General features: G+C 44.1%; 1 protein-coding gene across 2 annotated transcripts in view; it reads left to right on the top strand.

Moving 5' to 3' along the window:
* Nucleotides 1–16,701, top strand: part of ulk2 (unc-51 like autophagy activating kinase 2) — a 36,627-nt gene extending 19,926 nt beyond the window's left edge. For both annotated transcript variants that reach the window (XM_068584705.1, XM_068584706.1), the window contains exons 14-27: nucleotides 169–226; nucleotides 3,533–3,682; nucleotides 7,097–7,242; nucleotides 7,346–7,426; nucleotides 8,749–9,062; nucleotides 9,153–9,331; nucleotides 10,229–10,338; nucleotides 11,506–11,643; nucleotides 11,765–12,006; nucleotides 12,153–12,331; nucleotides 12,468–12,586; nucleotides 12,738–12,895; nucleotides 13,079–13,214; nucleotides 13,968–16,701. In XM_068584705.1, coding sequence (XP_068440806.1) covers nucleotides 169–226; nucleotides 3,533–3,682; nucleotides 7,097–7,242; nucleotides 7,346–7,426; nucleotides 8,749–9,062; nucleotides 9,153–9,331; nucleotides 10,229–10,338; nucleotides 11,506–11,643; nucleotides 11,765–12,006; nucleotides 12,153–12,331; nucleotides 12,468–12,586; nucleotides 12,738–12,895; nucleotides 13,079–13,214; nucleotides 13,968–14,032 — 2,075 coding nt within the window. In that variant the 3' untranslated portion in view covers nucleotides 14,033–16,701. The remainder of the gene's footprint in view (nucleotides 1–168; nucleotides 227–3,532; nucleotides 3,683–7,096; nucleotides 7,243–7,345; nucleotides 7,427–8,748; nucleotides 9,063–9,152; nucleotides 9,332–10,228; nucleotides 10,339–11,505; nucleotides 11,644–11,764; nucleotides 12,007–12,152; nucleotides 12,332–12,467; nucleotides 12,587–12,737; nucleotides 12,896–13,078; nucleotides 13,215–13,967) is intronic.
* Nucleotides 16,702–17,040: the final 339 nt, after the last annotated feature.

Raw genomic sequence — 17,040 nt, forward strand, 5'->3', positions numbered from 1 at the left:
CCTCAAACAGTTTATACGCACACTTGACTGTAAACTGTCTTTCATGTTTTACACACACACACACACACACACCCCCACACACACCCTCTGATTCCAGCTGATTTATACATGAGTAAAGCCTGCTGCCCCTTCATTATCCTCTTCTTGACCCTCTTTCCCCCTCCTCAGATGACCATACAATGGGAGCAGGTCGCCGGCCGTCCAGTGACTTCCTCATGTGTGGAGGGTGAGTGCGACACTATGGGCCAGAAATCTTTTGGCATTGTTCAGGAATACAAGCGCCATCTCTCATAATGTACTTGACAAATGGCACGGCTTGTAATGGACCCACGCTGACAGCTGTAGACAAAGAAAGTCAAACGATACAGGGACCTTCAGGGGTGACTGCTAGTCTGACTCAGTCCAATGGTTACGATCGACAAAACCTGTCGGCTGACACCTCTCAAACAAATACACACAAAACCAAGTCTAAGAACGGTGACGTTTAATACACAAAAAAACACCTGTCGTTGCTCACTTTGATTGTTTATTTTGGTCATAAATTGGTGATATATACAATTGCAAATTGTCAATAAAGAGGTCTGTAAACCCTCTGAGGATGCTGCAGATAGTGCGTTATTGTTTAAAGGTACCGCCGGCTCAGTTCATGGAGTATGAAGTAGATGTTGACAAGCGGCTATCTAATGGAAGTGTGACATGCGTCTGTGAGTGTGATTCCATTTCACACACAGCTGTGTGTGTGTGTGTGTGTGTGTGTGTGTGTGTGTGTGTGTGTGTGTGTGTGTGAGTGTGAGTGAGATATATTCCTCAGGTGTTGTTATGCCAACAAGGTCTCGTCTGTTCCCTTAATTTTACTAATTCTCTCTCTCTCGGGCCAGCAACCCTCCTCCTTACGCGATTATAGATATTACATACACTCAGTGTCCTGTTTGTCCCAAGAGAGTTCTTCTACCGACGAAGTTCTGCATCAGACGTTGAGCCAAACAACATGGTGGTGCTAAATATAAGCACCCGGCCCGCTCTGGGCTTTGTGAAAAGAATAGACTTGCACACTCTCCACTTTTTACCCGCAATAACCAAGCGTTATAGTACAAGTGTCCCTCAGCGGTGAATCGATTGATCAACATGATGCTCACAAGATATGCTTTCAACATGACAGCATGTAGCTTTAGCTTTCTTATTATGTAGTTTGTTTTCGATCCAGTTTCAGGTGATAAAATAATGAAGAACATATTATTAGCTCTCTGAAACTTGGAGGCACCCTGCTGTTTTGCTGGAATTGATAAGACTGTTCCATATATTATATATTATATCCATATATTCCATATCGTTCTGAAAAGATTACAACTTGTGACACTTTTTTAATAGTTCTTGGACAACAATGAAGTCCTGTGGCACAGGAGGAAGAAGATAGATCAGTACTTGTGAGGAGATTCATTCATTGTTGGTTATGGTCTTTGCATGGGAGTTATTGAAAACAAGAACAGCTTTTAAAGATGCCCAGCTAAGCTTGAAGTCTTGTTATTTTCAAAAACAATCGTCATTAAACTCACTATACACGTGGACCTCATGTCAAACGGTTATTTTTTCTGCGCTTTTGCATTGCAAATAAAGTCGTCAACCAATATTGTGAGGAACGGGTTGAGTTGTGGAGGATTATAAAACGCTGACGTTGAGGCTTTGTAGTCTCAACCCAGAATACAAACTTCTTTTTTTTACCTTGACAAAGGCAGCCCTTCCCAGATCGACTCCATTCTTACATTTCACAGTAAAAGCCCTAGACATGTAAATTTTGCAGGCAAGTATTTTGCATTTCAATGTTGTTTTTTGTCATGCCGCCAGTGTACAAAGGCCTTTTTAGAGGGAAATGAAAGTGTTAATTACATTTATTTTCCCTCTGAAACTCCTGCTATCACGTCTTTGTTCTTTTGTAAAAAGCCTCAAGCAAAACTGTTTTCTTCTCTTTCTGTTCTCTTTTTTAAAGTCACTGTTGTTCCGTCTAATCCTCCTCTAACCATTCGTGTTGCCAGCTGTACTCCCTCCCACTGCCATGCCTTCAACGTCTTCCTCCATAGCAATAACTCTTTACTGCATACATCGATTAGTTAATCATTGATAGAGGAAGAAACCATTATTTTTTTTCTTCACTGCAAGAGTTGTTCCTTGATAATCAGTTACAGCAGCCACATTTCTCAGGGAGCGTTTGAATTTCAGGCTTGAACCACAGCCGTGTTGATCCTCTGCGCCCTGTGTGTCCTCGATTGATTGGTGTTGATACTAACTGGACTTGCATGTGTACAGCGCCTTTCTCGTCTCCCGACCAGTCGATGCACCGTACACTACATGCCATTATTCACACCCATTCACACCCTGGTTGCAGAGGCTACCATGCAAAGTGCCACCTGCCCATCAGGAACCCAAACTGTTCACGCACAGATGGCGCAACCTTTTGGCCAAAGACTGGAGGACCGGATTGAGGGCAGAATGTCTGAAGAGAGAGGATCCTTGTAAATATAGCAAGAGCTTAAAAGACAAAGAACAGAAAGTGACAGATTATTAAAAAGGGGCCGGAATGATTTGATCCCAAAAAATGGCCACTTAAATTCAGATCCAGTCTCTCTCTTTCCTTTTTCCACTCCAAAAGTCAGCTGTTCACTGACCTACAAATTCTCTTTTTTTCTTTTTAACAAGGAAACACCAGCGCACAGTGTTCTCCATATCAAGCCTTAGCTGCGATCAATAAAGTTTTTAGCGACCTGGTAAAAAATAGGAAGCCTCCGTCCCGGCTTACTGTATCAAATCTCTTGTTGATCGCTGTTAAATGTGGAGAAAGAAAGCACGTGGTCTGGTTTATATCCCACAATTCTATCTCACAAAGCAACTTGTCTCTGGGTCTTTGTCTGGTCTAGTTCTTGCCTCACGTGTCCTCCTTCTCTCCCCTGTAGGCCCTCCCAGACTTCACATCATTATGTAATACTGCTTTCCAATGGTTGACGCTCTCTAGCGGCTATTTCCTTCACTTGTTTTGCGTTCTCTACGTAAGCCAGGCCCTCTGTGGGTGACTCGGTCATGACTCTTATGTTTGAGAACATTTTGTCTTCTCTGCAATAACAAAAGAATTCAAATGAGCTGTGCCTCTATGTACTTCCCCTTCGCTGGCTCTCATGTGCCTTTTTGCCGGGCCCGCCTCTAGCCCAGCCCCTGCGGAGCGAGCTGTAAGCTGATTGGTGCTGTTTCTGTGTTTACATGGAAGCCTCACCCCCCCCTTTTTTTTTACCAACTCATGATCAGCTAGGCTAAACTTGCTGCCTCCACACCAAGGTAAACAAAGGACATGAGGCTGTAGAAACGAAGTTGCTACATTTGAGAGTTGTCCCGCTTTAAGTTCTACTTCCTAAACAAGCAGTCGCCTTAAGGAGATTTGAATTATTATGGGTTTTGACACCTCTGAGGATGTCCTGCAGTTATGGAAGCAACAGCAGCCTCGAGCAGACCGGCTTACCGCCCTCTTCTCCCCGTTCTCTCCCACCAGGCAGCCGCAGCTTGCCTCAGGACAGACCCCCATGGTGTCCCCACGGGCTGAGACCACCCCCATCCCTGTTCCCACCCAGATCCGCAACTACCAGCGCATCAAGCAGAACCTCTCCAGCAGCCCGACAACCATGCTGTACAGCTCGCCCAGGTAAGAGCTGCCTTGCTGGATTTGAGGGGGAAGAGAGGGCCTTGGGTTTGGATTGTCCTTTGCTAGTTTGTTACTGGGTTTATTCATATTTATATCAATACAGTTACAAGACGTTTTCTTACAGGCACATTTTCATTAGTATTTATTCTCTGACCTTTTATTCATTCCTTCATGCGCACACAAACGATTCAAAGTCTGAAGTTACCCAATAACAACAAGTGATGTAACTGATATGCACAACCTTTTATTTAATTCAAAGAATATATATAAATATATATTTCTTCACAAACATGCTGCAATATTACAGCAACAGAACACAAAAGCAGAAATGTAAATCAAACGCAACAGTCATAGACACACAGCACCTCACATGTATGTATAATATATAATACATAACACACTGTAAAGACCCCCTCTAATAACTGGAGGATATAACCGCACTCTTTGCTCTGTTATTCAGAAGACACTAAAGGGTGAATTATACTCTTGCAACTACAACTGTGGCTGGCCACGCAGTCGGATTGACGGACTCGTTTTGGTTTATAGTTCCCGTGTCTTTTCCATACTCCAGAACAGCAGGTGGCGAAACGACCGTTTAGAGTCGACCTGCACGCTGACGTTCACGATATCTCCCTCCAGGAATTTACCACCATCTGCGTGTCCTTATACTCCGTCAGACGGGTTTTATAAATGTTCATGTTTGCGGACCTCTTCAGCCAAACGTTCTTCAACGGGATCCATTGTTTGTATTTCTGCTACGGCTTTGAAAAACGGCGGTATTATGCTATGAAACCGGAAATGCGAGACTCAGAAAGGATGTGGTTAGCAGACCAATCACAGCCTTGCGGGCTGCGGACGGCTTGCGTAGCTTTGTCGGATAATCAGAAATTTTGGGTGACGCACGCAAGTCCGCAAAATGGCTGCTGGGACTACGCAAGGGGGTCCTTGGGTGTTGTGCGTCTCTGTGTAAAACCTGAGTATAAATCAGGCTTAACTCATATGAGGCTGTAACTGTCATGAGTTTGATCCAGTGCTCCCCACTGCTTTGAGTAAGACCAAGCTTTTTAAGTCCAACTGGAGTCCAATAATATCTCTGAATAATTTTAAAATGTATAGATTTGCGCTCCCTATCCGTGAGTGGCCAACCCCTGCTATGCACAATATTCTCCAGACCTCTTGTTTGGAATCAGTATCCAGGTACCTTAGCCAGATCCTCCTCAGACTCTCCCTCTTACCATGAAGAGCGTTTGCTGTCTTCTATGAAATACACAGGGTGATTGATTGTACATGAACTGTTATTAACCTTTGCAGTGCGCTGTCATCCTGTATTGTAACACATTGACTGTACTCTGGTCGGAGGCATTTCCAAAAGTCCCCATTATCCATAGAGTTATATCAATCTTTTAGACCTTGATAGAACAAGAACACTTCCTCCCCAAGTACATCAGCAACTCCGTGTGTTATGTCCTTCAAAATACTGTTTTTTTCCTTGTATGGGGAAAGCCTGTCATTAGGACTGCAGCATTTCGTCAAACATGTACCCTTGTTTAATGTTTACACTGTGACAGGCCAAACATTTTACCGATATTATTTAGATATATTATTATTCATATTCCCCTTGTAGGGCAACATCTCTGCTTCTTTAACTATAGTTTAACTCATACAGATGTTTCTCACTAGAGCTTGACTGAATCATATTTACTCTGTGTTGTGTTTGTGACGCAAATTCCTCCAAGCCTGGAAATAGCTATTATTTCTCATGACCTTGAGAACCCTGTGATTAGCTGTGGAACATGTTGGACACCCGTTTGTTGACATCAACTTGCGACTAATGTTTTACTCAGCATTGGGAGGGAACTTCATGGCTCGGCAATGAAAACGCAGGCTGTTATTACATCAGCCATAATTATGTTTCACTAAAATTACATCAGATGCAACAAGTGACTGCTTGTGTTTGTGGCTTCTCGACCTGTTGCTGGGAGGATTTGTTGCTGCTTTTTATGTGAAAACAAAGCGGACAGGAGGGCAGAAGAAAAAAAAAAGGGTGTCACCGTGTTCCACACGGAGATTAGTTCTGTTGCACCTATAAGAGTGCTGCACAAAGATGTCAGAAAACCAGTGAGTCAACAGTTTTTCTAGTTCTTGGGTTTTTGGTTCGGCGCCTAAAATAAAGTGTGTGGTTAACACAAACTTAATATATTTTAAGGTTTTGCTGTTTTGTCTGTTCATACCGCTCTACATTTTGAAGCTTTCATGTGTCTTAAAAAACAGCTAAATGATGATTATAGCTCTAAAAATATGAATTTGCATAATGTTTTGGGAGAAGCAGCTAGTTCAGTTGACCCCTTTGTGCAAACACGGTGGTTGGATCCCGGAGGATCCTCTCACCACTCACCCCTAGTTATGCGTCTTTGTTCAGCTGTACTGCTCTCCAGCCGTCTTGTCTCGTTAATCTGTTTATGGAGGATTAGAGCTCTGACACATTGTCCTTTTGACCTATTAAAAGCCCTTCTTAATTTGTTAGTATTCTTTATTTTATTTTCTCAGTTAAGGGAGCAATAATTTGGCAAGTAGAATTCTCTGATATACTGCATGGATCTTCATGTTGCTTCGTGTTGCTTCATTTTGCTGATAACACCCTGCAACTAGGTACAAAGTGGGGTATTTTGTGTTGAGCTCCTACTGTGATATGTTAATGTGAGCTAGCACCTAAACAAGATTACTGAGAGCAGTTGGCCTTTGAGCACCTGTACAGTATAGCGGACACATTTAGGTGATCTCTGGTACAAATCAAACTTTAACTGTGGTTTTAATTGTAAATTGTTTCAGATTTTCCTTAGGTAATGCAAAAAATTGACACCATAATAGACTTTCAATGTATTTTCAAGAGAAACTAAAGCCAAGATGGTGACGACCCGACCGTCGAAGCTTTAAAAACAGTATCCAAAAAACCCGCCAACAGTGGGTGACGCCACGTTAACTGCGTCCACTTTTTATCTGCAGTCTATGGGATGCACACAATGGGTTCTGGTGACAAACACTGAATGTAAATATAACTTGGGACAGTTTTCCTGAAATCAAACACATGTGCAGTTGTATCCACATTTGATTTGAGATTCTCAGAAATAAGGTTATGTGTTGTATATTATGTATCTCAGTAACTCCATGAGGTCCCCACAAACACCCACACATGCTTGGTTTCGCCCTGACCTTAAATCTGTGTTGAGGGCTAAACAAATTGACTGACATGAGCCAAAGAGAGAAGAAAGATGTTACCCAAGAGACAGCATTTGATTCCCCGAATCCTAGCTGAAGCAGAGAATTGAATCAATGTATTTTATGACTTTTTTTCAGTCCAGTTTTCAGTGTTGATCCAGTGCTTGACATTTACTTGTGTTTCTTTGTGTTTTCTAGGTCTGGGACTGTGAGGCGTTCCAACACAAGTCCTATGGGGTTTCCCAAGGTGGGGTCGGGGTCCCCCAGCTCCGCAGACGTCCCTCAGACAGTAGGCAGGCGTCTCTCAACCGGCAGCTCTCGGCCCTACTCCCCCTCACCTCTTGGTAAGGACATGTCCAGACACGTCTCCAAGCACATCGCCTTTTTATATCAATCACAATTGTATTGTTGAACTCACAATGCAAATAACTGGGTTTTTGTCTGCAGTGGGCACCATACCTGAGCAACTAGGTCACTGCTGCTGTCACCTGCAGAACCATGAGCCTCGCAGCCGCAGCTCCTCAGGAGGTCAGTGCACAGACAAAACCTCAGCAGGTTCGCCCCCACTGACCAAGGTTACATGCATTCAAATTACTGGCTTAATCGAACTGAAATAGAATTATACCTTTCACGTAAACACCTTTGTTCGAATAATTGCGGTCCGACTACGATCCGATTAACACCCCTGGATAACTCGATCCGACTCGGTTGATAATTCAGACATTGCGGCATGTAAACGGTGAATTGGATTAGGAACTGGACTTTGCGTCTTTGCGCATGCTTGAGATCCCGCCGCCCTTCCCTCTCTCACTCCAAGGGTCGTGAACTGGAAGTCGAAAGAGACGATAAATTGTCACTGCCGGGTGTCCCCGCTAGCTCGCTGCTGTAGCCAGCTAGCGCTGCTGCTAGTTCCCTGTTTGCTCTCCGCTAGCTCTCGGACAACCACCGACGGTAGCGGGGTTCTCTCCATTATCAAATCAGCCAATAGTGCCATTTGCATTCGCTGTACTCCTATTAACATCATGCACGAATAGTAGAAGGATGTAGCTTCACCTTGCTCTCCGTTCGCCATCTTTCGCGAAATGTTGTTGTTTGTTGTTGTTGGTAGTGGTGAAGAGGTCAAGCGGAAATGGCTGTATCACCACTAGTTGAAATGAAAACAGTGCCACCTATCGTATTGGATATGACATGCTTTCAGCCAATGATTCGATTTATTCACTGACAAGCTCCTGGGCTCCTCCCCCACGATAATAGCAGTTGCCCCGAAAGAGAGCATAGTCCGACTAAAGCAAAATTCGAATTGATACCATCATGTAAACGCACTGACTGTGCCAACTTGTTCTGCTCCTGAAGGAAGCGTGGGTTGTTCCGACAGCAAAGATAAATTATTTAATGCTGAAAAGTGAAGCATTAATTGGAAATTGTACCATTTGGATGCAAATGATGAAGTTTTATGGAACAGTTTGTGTGCAGCAAGTGGCCTCAAAGAAAATGTTTCTCACAAAACATTATTTTTGTCCAACACATTTTGACTTTTCATTGCTGTGGAAGAAAAGCAGCAAAGCATTTGAAAGTAAACCTTATGAATGAGGCTAAAAACTATTTGGTACAGCCCTACTTCCTGCTGTATATTTTTATCCCACGCAGAATAAAGCTAGAGCTGAAGACCTTCAGCTGAGAGACAAATGAGACGTGAAGTTATGTCTCCTCTGACCTGCCAGAGAAAAAGCACAAACCCATGCTGTCCGTGAACAATCTGAATCAACACTATACATGCTGATTCTATACTATATACTATATGGCCTGTCAATGTGAAATGAACTCTAATCCGGCCCCTCCACCTTCTCTAGGTTCCCCCGTCCCGGCTTCTCAGCTCCTTGGGGCTCGGCTCCACAGCGCCCCCACCCTGACCGAGTTTTACCAGACCAGGCAGAAACTCCACAAGCAGTTGTCAGATCCTGTGCAGCCGTCCGCCTCCTCCTGCAGTCATTCCCCTCAGTTCGGCCGACCAGCCAACCTCGGCTCCTCCCCCACCAAGCTCCTGGGCTCCTCCCCCACCAAGCTCCTGGGCTCCTCCCCCACCAAGCTCCTGGGATCCTCCCCCCGCACATCCGACTGGCTGCAGAAGTCGCCACTGCCTACGATCATTGGCTCCCCGACGAAGGTGAGTGCAGATGTTTGTAAGTGTGCAGATGATCAATACCTAGTGAACTTATGTGTCAGTTTTTACAGTTTTCATGTTTCTTCCATTCAGACCATTTCAGCACCATTCAAGATCCCCAAAACACAGGCGTCCTGTAACTTGATGGCACTGGCTGACAGTCCCGTGCCCACCAAGACATTGGCAGATGCCCGGGATATCTGTACCCACCACTGCAGCCCGTACTTCGCTGGACGCCCAGCAGCCCCTGAGGCCACTAGGACCTTCGGCAGGTGGGCCTCACTGGAAGAAATGTTCTGTCTGTTTGCTTCGCTTGTTCACGACTTCTCCTTTGCACCCACATCAGCTGCCAATCAATGTTCCACTAATGTCCATTGGTAGTCATTATGGTTCATCAGCAATATAATGAACATGATGCTGTTCAGTTATAACAAAGTATTTATTGTGCAATGGTCCGGTAGTACACCCGTGGACTGGCTACGAGAGTCCTGGAGATGTCATTTCTTGCTTCTTCTGTGTGAGATGGCTCCCCTTCCCACACAGAATTGAGTATAAGCTCTCCCTCCTCACCCATCAGTGCATTCACGGACATGTCCCCCCAATACCTAAAAGAACTACTCAGCCTCCAGACATCGTCATTTACCCTCCGTTCTGCAACCAAAAACACCCTCCAAGTCCCCAGAACCAAGCTCCGCACTATGGGAGATTAAAATATATCTTAAAAATATATCTTAAAAATGTTCTTGTTTTATTTTGCTCTGTAGCACTTTGAGATTGTTTAAATATGAAGTGCAATACAAATGAAATGTATTATTATTCATTATTATTTTTTTTCTGTATTCAATTGCGGGAACCACTTTCACACTCAATTTAATTAAGATGCATTTCTGCTTACGCAAAACAAATTTCTGGGTCCAACTCTTTTGGCATAAAGAAGGTAGGCATTTGTAGGATTAGGACGTTTGTGTTATTTTCCAAGTTTTGACATGTTTCAGTTTAGACTCATAATTTGTCACTCAGGCCGTGTCTATTCACATGCATGTAGAGCAAGAGGGCACGAGCTTGGTACACCATTCCTTTGACCCCCCTCTGTCTGCCCTCCACCGTACAACGTCACTATGTCCGCTGTTTGACATTGAACTGACGTTATCCATGCTTTTCCCTGAAAGGTCTGTGAGCACGGGTCGTCTGTCTGAGCCGCCAATCAGAATCACCCTTGGCGGACAGGCCTATCAGGGCAGCACTGACAGCTTGAACACCGAGCGACCCATGGACACAGGTAGGGTACACTGCTGCACACACAATGGACATTTTACCACAGGTTGCCCTCTGTCACTTAGGGTGCATCCCAAGTCTCTAAATTGCCGTCTCCTCGATCCTCGACTGAACCGGAAGTGGTTCTGCGTCGCCATATTGAAGGCCGTCCCAAAGCTCTTATTCGGCTCGGAGGAGCGAGGATCGAGGAGGGAAATCGGAGGAGTTATGATCGAGGAGCCCCGAGAGCAGACTCCCAGGAAGTGTTTTAATGCTGGACACGCCCCCTCATTGTTCCTCTGTTATCTGATTGGATGCTGCAGCTGAGCGAACTAATCGCTGGAGTTTCATACCAGACGATCACAAAATAAACGTTATATATTTTAGTGTTTTCTTATTCACCATCTGGTTAAAATATGTGTTTATTCATTGTAGGTCTGACCAAAAAAAGGACCACAAACTATTTTCTTCAAAGATTTGATCTGTTGTTTCCCTCAATAACTTTTATTATGTATGTAATTAAAATCAGAGAGGAAACACGTTTTACAACATGTATGGTTATTTTATAATGTTACAATTAGAATTGTTTAACAGGTAACAGACTACAGAGAAAACATCTCCACTTTGACACATAATGATAGCTGTGTCTTATTTGTATATGTACGTTGTAGTTTAAAACCATTAAATCAACTGAAAACATGCAACAATTTCTATCAATATTTAAGTGCATTTTTATTGAAATGTTTGCTAAATCCGGACCTGAAAACAACTCCACCTACTGACAGCCGATCAGCTGTGATCAGCTGTCAGTCGGCTGCAGTCATCAGAAACTGACGTCGCTTTACGTGACACTTCAGAGGAAAGGACGTCTGATGTCTGTTAAAACATGTTTCCTCGCGTCTTCTGTCCTCGCTTGGTTTCTTTGCGTCTCTCCGTGCATCCCTGGTGGACGGGACTAAGACGCAAGGAAGGGACGCAAGTGAGGGAAACGGGGATGCCATTTAGAGACTTGGGATGCACCCTTAGTCAACATGAGAAATCTCTAATGTTTTTATTCTTCAATATGCAACATTATCTATGAACAGAGTCACAGATTTAATACAATGTACTTTTTTTAGAACTATGATGCCTCATTTAAACTACGCCAGTGTACCAGAGAGAATTAAAATGATTACGTATCCTCTTCCCAAAGCCCCTGCAGGTCCCAGCGGGCTGATTCACTGTGGGTCAGCGAGTCCTCGTACTGTCCTTTTCACTGTGGGTTCACCGCCCAACAGCAGCACTCCTCCTACCTGCAGCCACATGGGCACACGACCACGCACCACCTCGGGTGAGGGCCCGTCCCCTGAGCTCGGCTTGTGTGCAATGCACTATGAACAGTTAGCAGCAGTTCTGGGTGGAGGTGTTTGTTAATAAGATTCTCCGCCTTCTCGTCCCCGTCCTTGTGTCAGTGGGCTCCAACAGTTCGGCCGGCTCCCTGTGCTCCACCAGCGGGCGTGTCTATGTGGGATCTCCTCCAGGCATGGCTCTGGGCTCCTCTCCTCCAGGAGGTTTCGGGGGTGGGCAGGTTGTCCCTGGAAATGATGGGGCACCCAGCAGCCTGCGCTATGTTCCCTATGGGACCTCCCCTCCCAGCTTGGATGGATTCATCACATTCGAAGCGCCGGAGCTGCCTGAGGAGACCCTCATGGAGGTGAGGGAGTGTGAAGTCAAATGTTTGATATCTAATTCTTATTGTTTCCCTGGAAAACGGATCAATCGGACAACTTCCTGACCCAATGCTATCCTCTTTTAATCTTCTTTTTGTGTTTTTACATTTCCCTTTTTGTCCGGCTCCAGCGTGAGCATACAGATACGCTGATGCACCTACGGATGATGCTCTCCTTCACTGACTGTGTCCTGGAGATGGCGGCAGTGCGAGCTGGAGGGACGGAGCTCGGCGTGTCGGCCGCCTCCCTCTACCCCCCTCAGGACAGCGTGGTCGTGGACCAGATCAGCCAGCTCAGTAAAGAGTGGGGGTAAGTAATGGTTTCCGTTTGACTCTCCGGTAATTTCACTAATATCATGTAATATCATAATATCATGCAGTCTGAGGAGGCTCTTTGTTCAGTTGCTGCAGTGTTTCATATACTCTGGCTGTGCTGCCCCCTACAGGCAGGTGGAGCAGCTGGTGCTGTACATGAAGGCAGCTCAGCTCCTGGCGTCCGCTCTCCACATGGCCAAGGCTCAGATTAAATCGGCCAAGCTCAATCCCTCCACTGCTGTCAAACAGGGTAAGGACATTTAATTTCCCATTAACCTTAACTGTGACCAGTGCATTAATCTGGAACCTGTGGGTGAGACATGACATCTGCTGTTAAGATACTGTAGTTATGGACAACGACAAAAACTGTACTTATTCCCTCTCTGTGTGTCTTCTCTCAGTGGTGAAGAGTTTGAATGAACGTTACAAAAGCTGCATATCCCTCTGCCGGCGGCTGACCGACAAACTCAACCACTTCTTCTCCGATAAGCAGCGCTTTGTGGACGAAATCAACAGCGTCACCGCGGAGAAGCTCATCTACAACCACGCTGTGGAGATTGTGAGTGTCACACCCACAGTGCAGAAATAACAAAGTCTTTAGTGGTTACAGAGACACAACAAGAATTGTGATCTTGTATTGAGTCGTGTCATTTTCACCAGGTTTTTAAAGCGGTAGGTTCAGTAAAGTGCAGCTCTAATCTATTGTCAGCCTAATGTGCTGCTCTTTGTATACGTGTGTCAGGTTCAGTCAGCAGCTCTGGATGAGATGTTCAAGCAGACAGAAGACATAGCCTACCGCTACAGCAAGGCTGCCATGTTGCTGGACGGCCTGTCCAAGATCCTACAGGACCCTACTGATGTTGAGAACGTGGTCAAGTGTGAGTACACACTCTGAGAGACACGCACACGCCCAGTCCTACACAAAAGGCCTCGTTGCAGGAACCGTTCACATGATCAGATTTTGTTTTAAAAGGACAGTGTGTCGGATTTGTTGGCATCGAGCAATGTTTTCCCACTGCAATCTGTATAAGCGTATAAGCCAATCCGTGTGTCGAGGTGATGGCGACAGACCCGCAGGTCTGGTGGGTTTTCTCAGGATTCAGAGTGTCATGAAGACTTGTTGTGCCGCCGTGCCGGCCCTTGACTTGGGCCTTTGGCCCACCTTCTCTCAAAGGCCTCCTGCTGTTCAGAGAGCCGCTACACATCGTTATCTACCTTTTTTTAAAATGTTATATTTGAAGTTCTATTCATACAACACTTCATGTCGTGGTATGGCCTTCACAGCTGTGGTCATATTGAGGCTTTGGGGCTCTTTTAGCACCACTACTGACTGACTCCTGACAATAAAAACAATGCAGTGTGAAGGTGTGCAATAAAAGAGCACAACATGCAGTTGTTTATAGCAACGTGGGGTGTCACTGATCAAACCTCATCAACATGTACCTCTTTGTGAACAGGTGGCATTTATCAGGCTGAAACGAGCCATTTACAATAACCATGAGCTTCAATAGAGTTTCCTGGATCTGCAGGACAAGCAGACCTGGATCCTGATCCCTGTGTTTGACTTGCTTTGACTTTGTTTTCACAACTTCTTTTTTTACATGCTGTTGTCTTGTGTGTTTTCCCTGCAGACAAGGCCAGCGTGGACCGCAGGATCTCAGCCCTCTGCTACTGCACTGTCACCCTCTACGAGTAGCTACAAACACACATGCATACACACACACAGGGACCAAGTCCTAAGACAATTGACAGCCATCCTCACAAAGCCGCCGTTCCTACCTGTAGCAGTTGAAGCACTTTTCATTTGAATCTGTATTTATCGTCATACTGGCTGCATCAGGGACTGAATTGTGACAAGCGACTGATGCACAAATGTACAACCAAAGATGATAACGGATTAAGAGAAAAAACAAACAAAGACTGAAGCCTGATGTGGACACAGAGCATGCACTTTCATGTGCATTTTTCTTCAAACGCTATGTTGGTGGAAAACCAATTGATCAACATGTGTAAAAAAACAACCTAATATCCATCTTTGAAGATATCATTTGTTTTTTACCAGAAGATGGACAGGACTATGAGACGATGATTCTGCTTACTATGTGATATCAGTGATTATTTACTGTGTTTATTTTGTCGTCATTCTTTATTTATTGGTTCAGAAGAACTTGGGTGTTTGAGTCTGCTTGCCTGTCTTGAAAACCTCAAGTATTAGAGTTGAAAGAATTGGAAGAAACTAGCAAAGGGCTTACGGCTAATCAGAAACATAAACTCTTGTTACAGAAACTAAACGGCATGTGAGCAAAGGAACTTGTTTATTTTTTTCTTGTGTGAGCTCAAGCACTTTATTGTGGAATGAGAAGAAGAGAAGTGTTTCCATTGGCGTTCTTAAGCAAGGGAAGCTTTTTCTAATCGCTCCTGCTCTGTATGCATGGTGAAGCAGCCTACAGGATGCATACGTTTCCCAGAAGGCAGAGCGACCAAGGCAAAGTGTAATTGGCTGCAGCTCAACTTAGGAGTTTGATAGAACCCTGTTTCTATTTTTAGCTGATAGAATTGCATATATTTAAAGGGGCATGCCACTGATTTAAAGTAAGGATATTTATCCGCTTGCGCCATTTCAAATTGGATCTTTCTTTTATCTATTAAAAAAAAATCCCACATGTTCTACAAATTGGTGGAATATCTCTTTTAATTTCAGATGCAGTACTTGTGTCTGGCACATGAAAAGATGAGCTCCAATTCGATAGCAGGAATTTTAAGTTGGCCCTTTATTTACCATTGACACGATGTTGGATGCAGTTGCTCTCAAACATCAAATCAACATAATTTATATATTTAAAAAAATGTTTTGACAAAGCAGGAGAGCTTTGATTGGCTTTAATTAACATGATATTCATTTTGCACTCTTGCAAATTTTAGAAACGGCTTTGAGACATTGTATTCATTGTTACCCATGTGGACGTGTTGAGTGTGTTGCTCATAGGGGGGAGTTTAAAGTGACAGTGGCTCACATTTGTCACAAGATGCAGAAGAAAACCAATCGGCGTCCACCTCAAACCTGATGAGATAATTGTGAAACTGAACGATCGTATTACTTGACAAGTTACCTTAACAATGAGTTTAATTTTTACTAAAAATACTACAGCTTTTTATGTTCTGTCAATAAATGTAGCTAATCTTTTTTCTTTCTTTTTTTTTTTTTTTTTTTACAAAACTTGATCTTTGCAAACTTGTATATATATTTGTATGTCATGAGTGGGTGTGGGTCTGGTCAAAGTTTGAGTTTTGGGGGTGTCGATGATACCATCAAATGGCCTGCCTGTCAGTCAACAGCACAAATCTTTACATGTACATAGATGAATTTGATACATTTTAGTTATGTCTGCCAAGGGTTTGATAAGGAACCAATTCAGGCACAATAGGGGGGGGTGTGCCAAAGCATAACAAATACAACTTGTGGCAGCTCCAGAACTTCACCGAGAACTTTCAACCAGGACTGTTCATCGTTGCGATCAAGACACTTGCTTTGTAGCTCTCGTGAGGTTTTCTGGAATGAGGGCGATCTCGCTTCAGATTTCAAGCTCAATCTCCCCAAAATTTCATGATCCCTGATTTGTCACAATCTGCACTGCCTTGCATCCACTCTGTCTCCCCCCACCACTCAAGGTCGTCTGCAGTGCTCCAAACAGTGTGTGTGTGTGCCGTCTGTATGTATGAGTGTATATAAACACACGTGCACTTGCCAGGTGTGCATTAAGGCCAGTAGTAAACAGTCATTGACGGAAAAGGAGGTGCCTTCTTCTTGTGAAAGTAGATGGAGGCCTACTCCTTTTGTACAGGTGTGAATACATTCTTTTCCATGTACAGATGTTTATAAATGCATTCACAGGCACCCGGCGGTCCCTGGGCCTGTTCCTCTGATGTACTGTTCTTTTTCTGAGACATATCTGGGTGACCGTTTCCCCCTCGTCCTCGTCATGAGCACTCTGAACCACACAAAGCCTTTTACTGCACACTGAGTGAAGAGGGACAAATAAAGCTGATGGAAACCCGCCTGAATCTTTGCTCTGCACCATTTTTTTTGTCCATGGACTGTTTTGGATAAAGCATGGGTACCGAGTCGGCGTCTTACCCTGTAGAACCTCTAGAGTCTTGAATGTACGTACCCTGTTGTTCTACGCTTCTCCAGCTTGATCTGAATGCATTTTGAAGTCACAACCATGATAATGCAACTCTTTCCAAGCATCGATTTTTAAAAGACAAATGTCAACGTAATACCCGTGTCCCTCACCAAGGGGTGTCTGTCGTTGTTCTTTTGTGGAACACAAATACAGTCTTTGTTATTAAAAAAATAAATGGTCTTGCTGTGGTTTATTCTTTATTCTATTTGTACGACATTTGGAATAAAAGGACAGTTTTATATTTCTACCATCAGGCCGCCCTCTCCTCTTTCTGTTGATAGTTACACCACCACGTTACAGTCTGGTTCATGACCTCCGTGCTACTGACAGTCAACAGAAAAACCCCTTCTCAAGGCACCCGGACCCTCACTCACAAAAACCACTACCACATTAATGCTAACTGTCAATCACGCTAATGTTAGCTTAGACCGACAATAGGACAATAGGACATCATTACGAAATTGATAAGTAAACAAAATAAATTACAGAATGAATAGGAAATATATATTAATGATGCTAC

This window comes from Clinocottus analis, unplaced genomic scaffold (assembly GCF_023055335.1).
Source record: "Clinocottus analis isolate CAN_PGR_092001 unplaced genomic scaffold, fCliAna1.0.p SCAF_2, whole genome shotgun sequence".
NCBI classification, from domain to species: Eukaryota; Metazoa; Chordata; class Actinopteri; order Perciformes; family Cottidae; genus Clinocottus; species Clinocottus analis.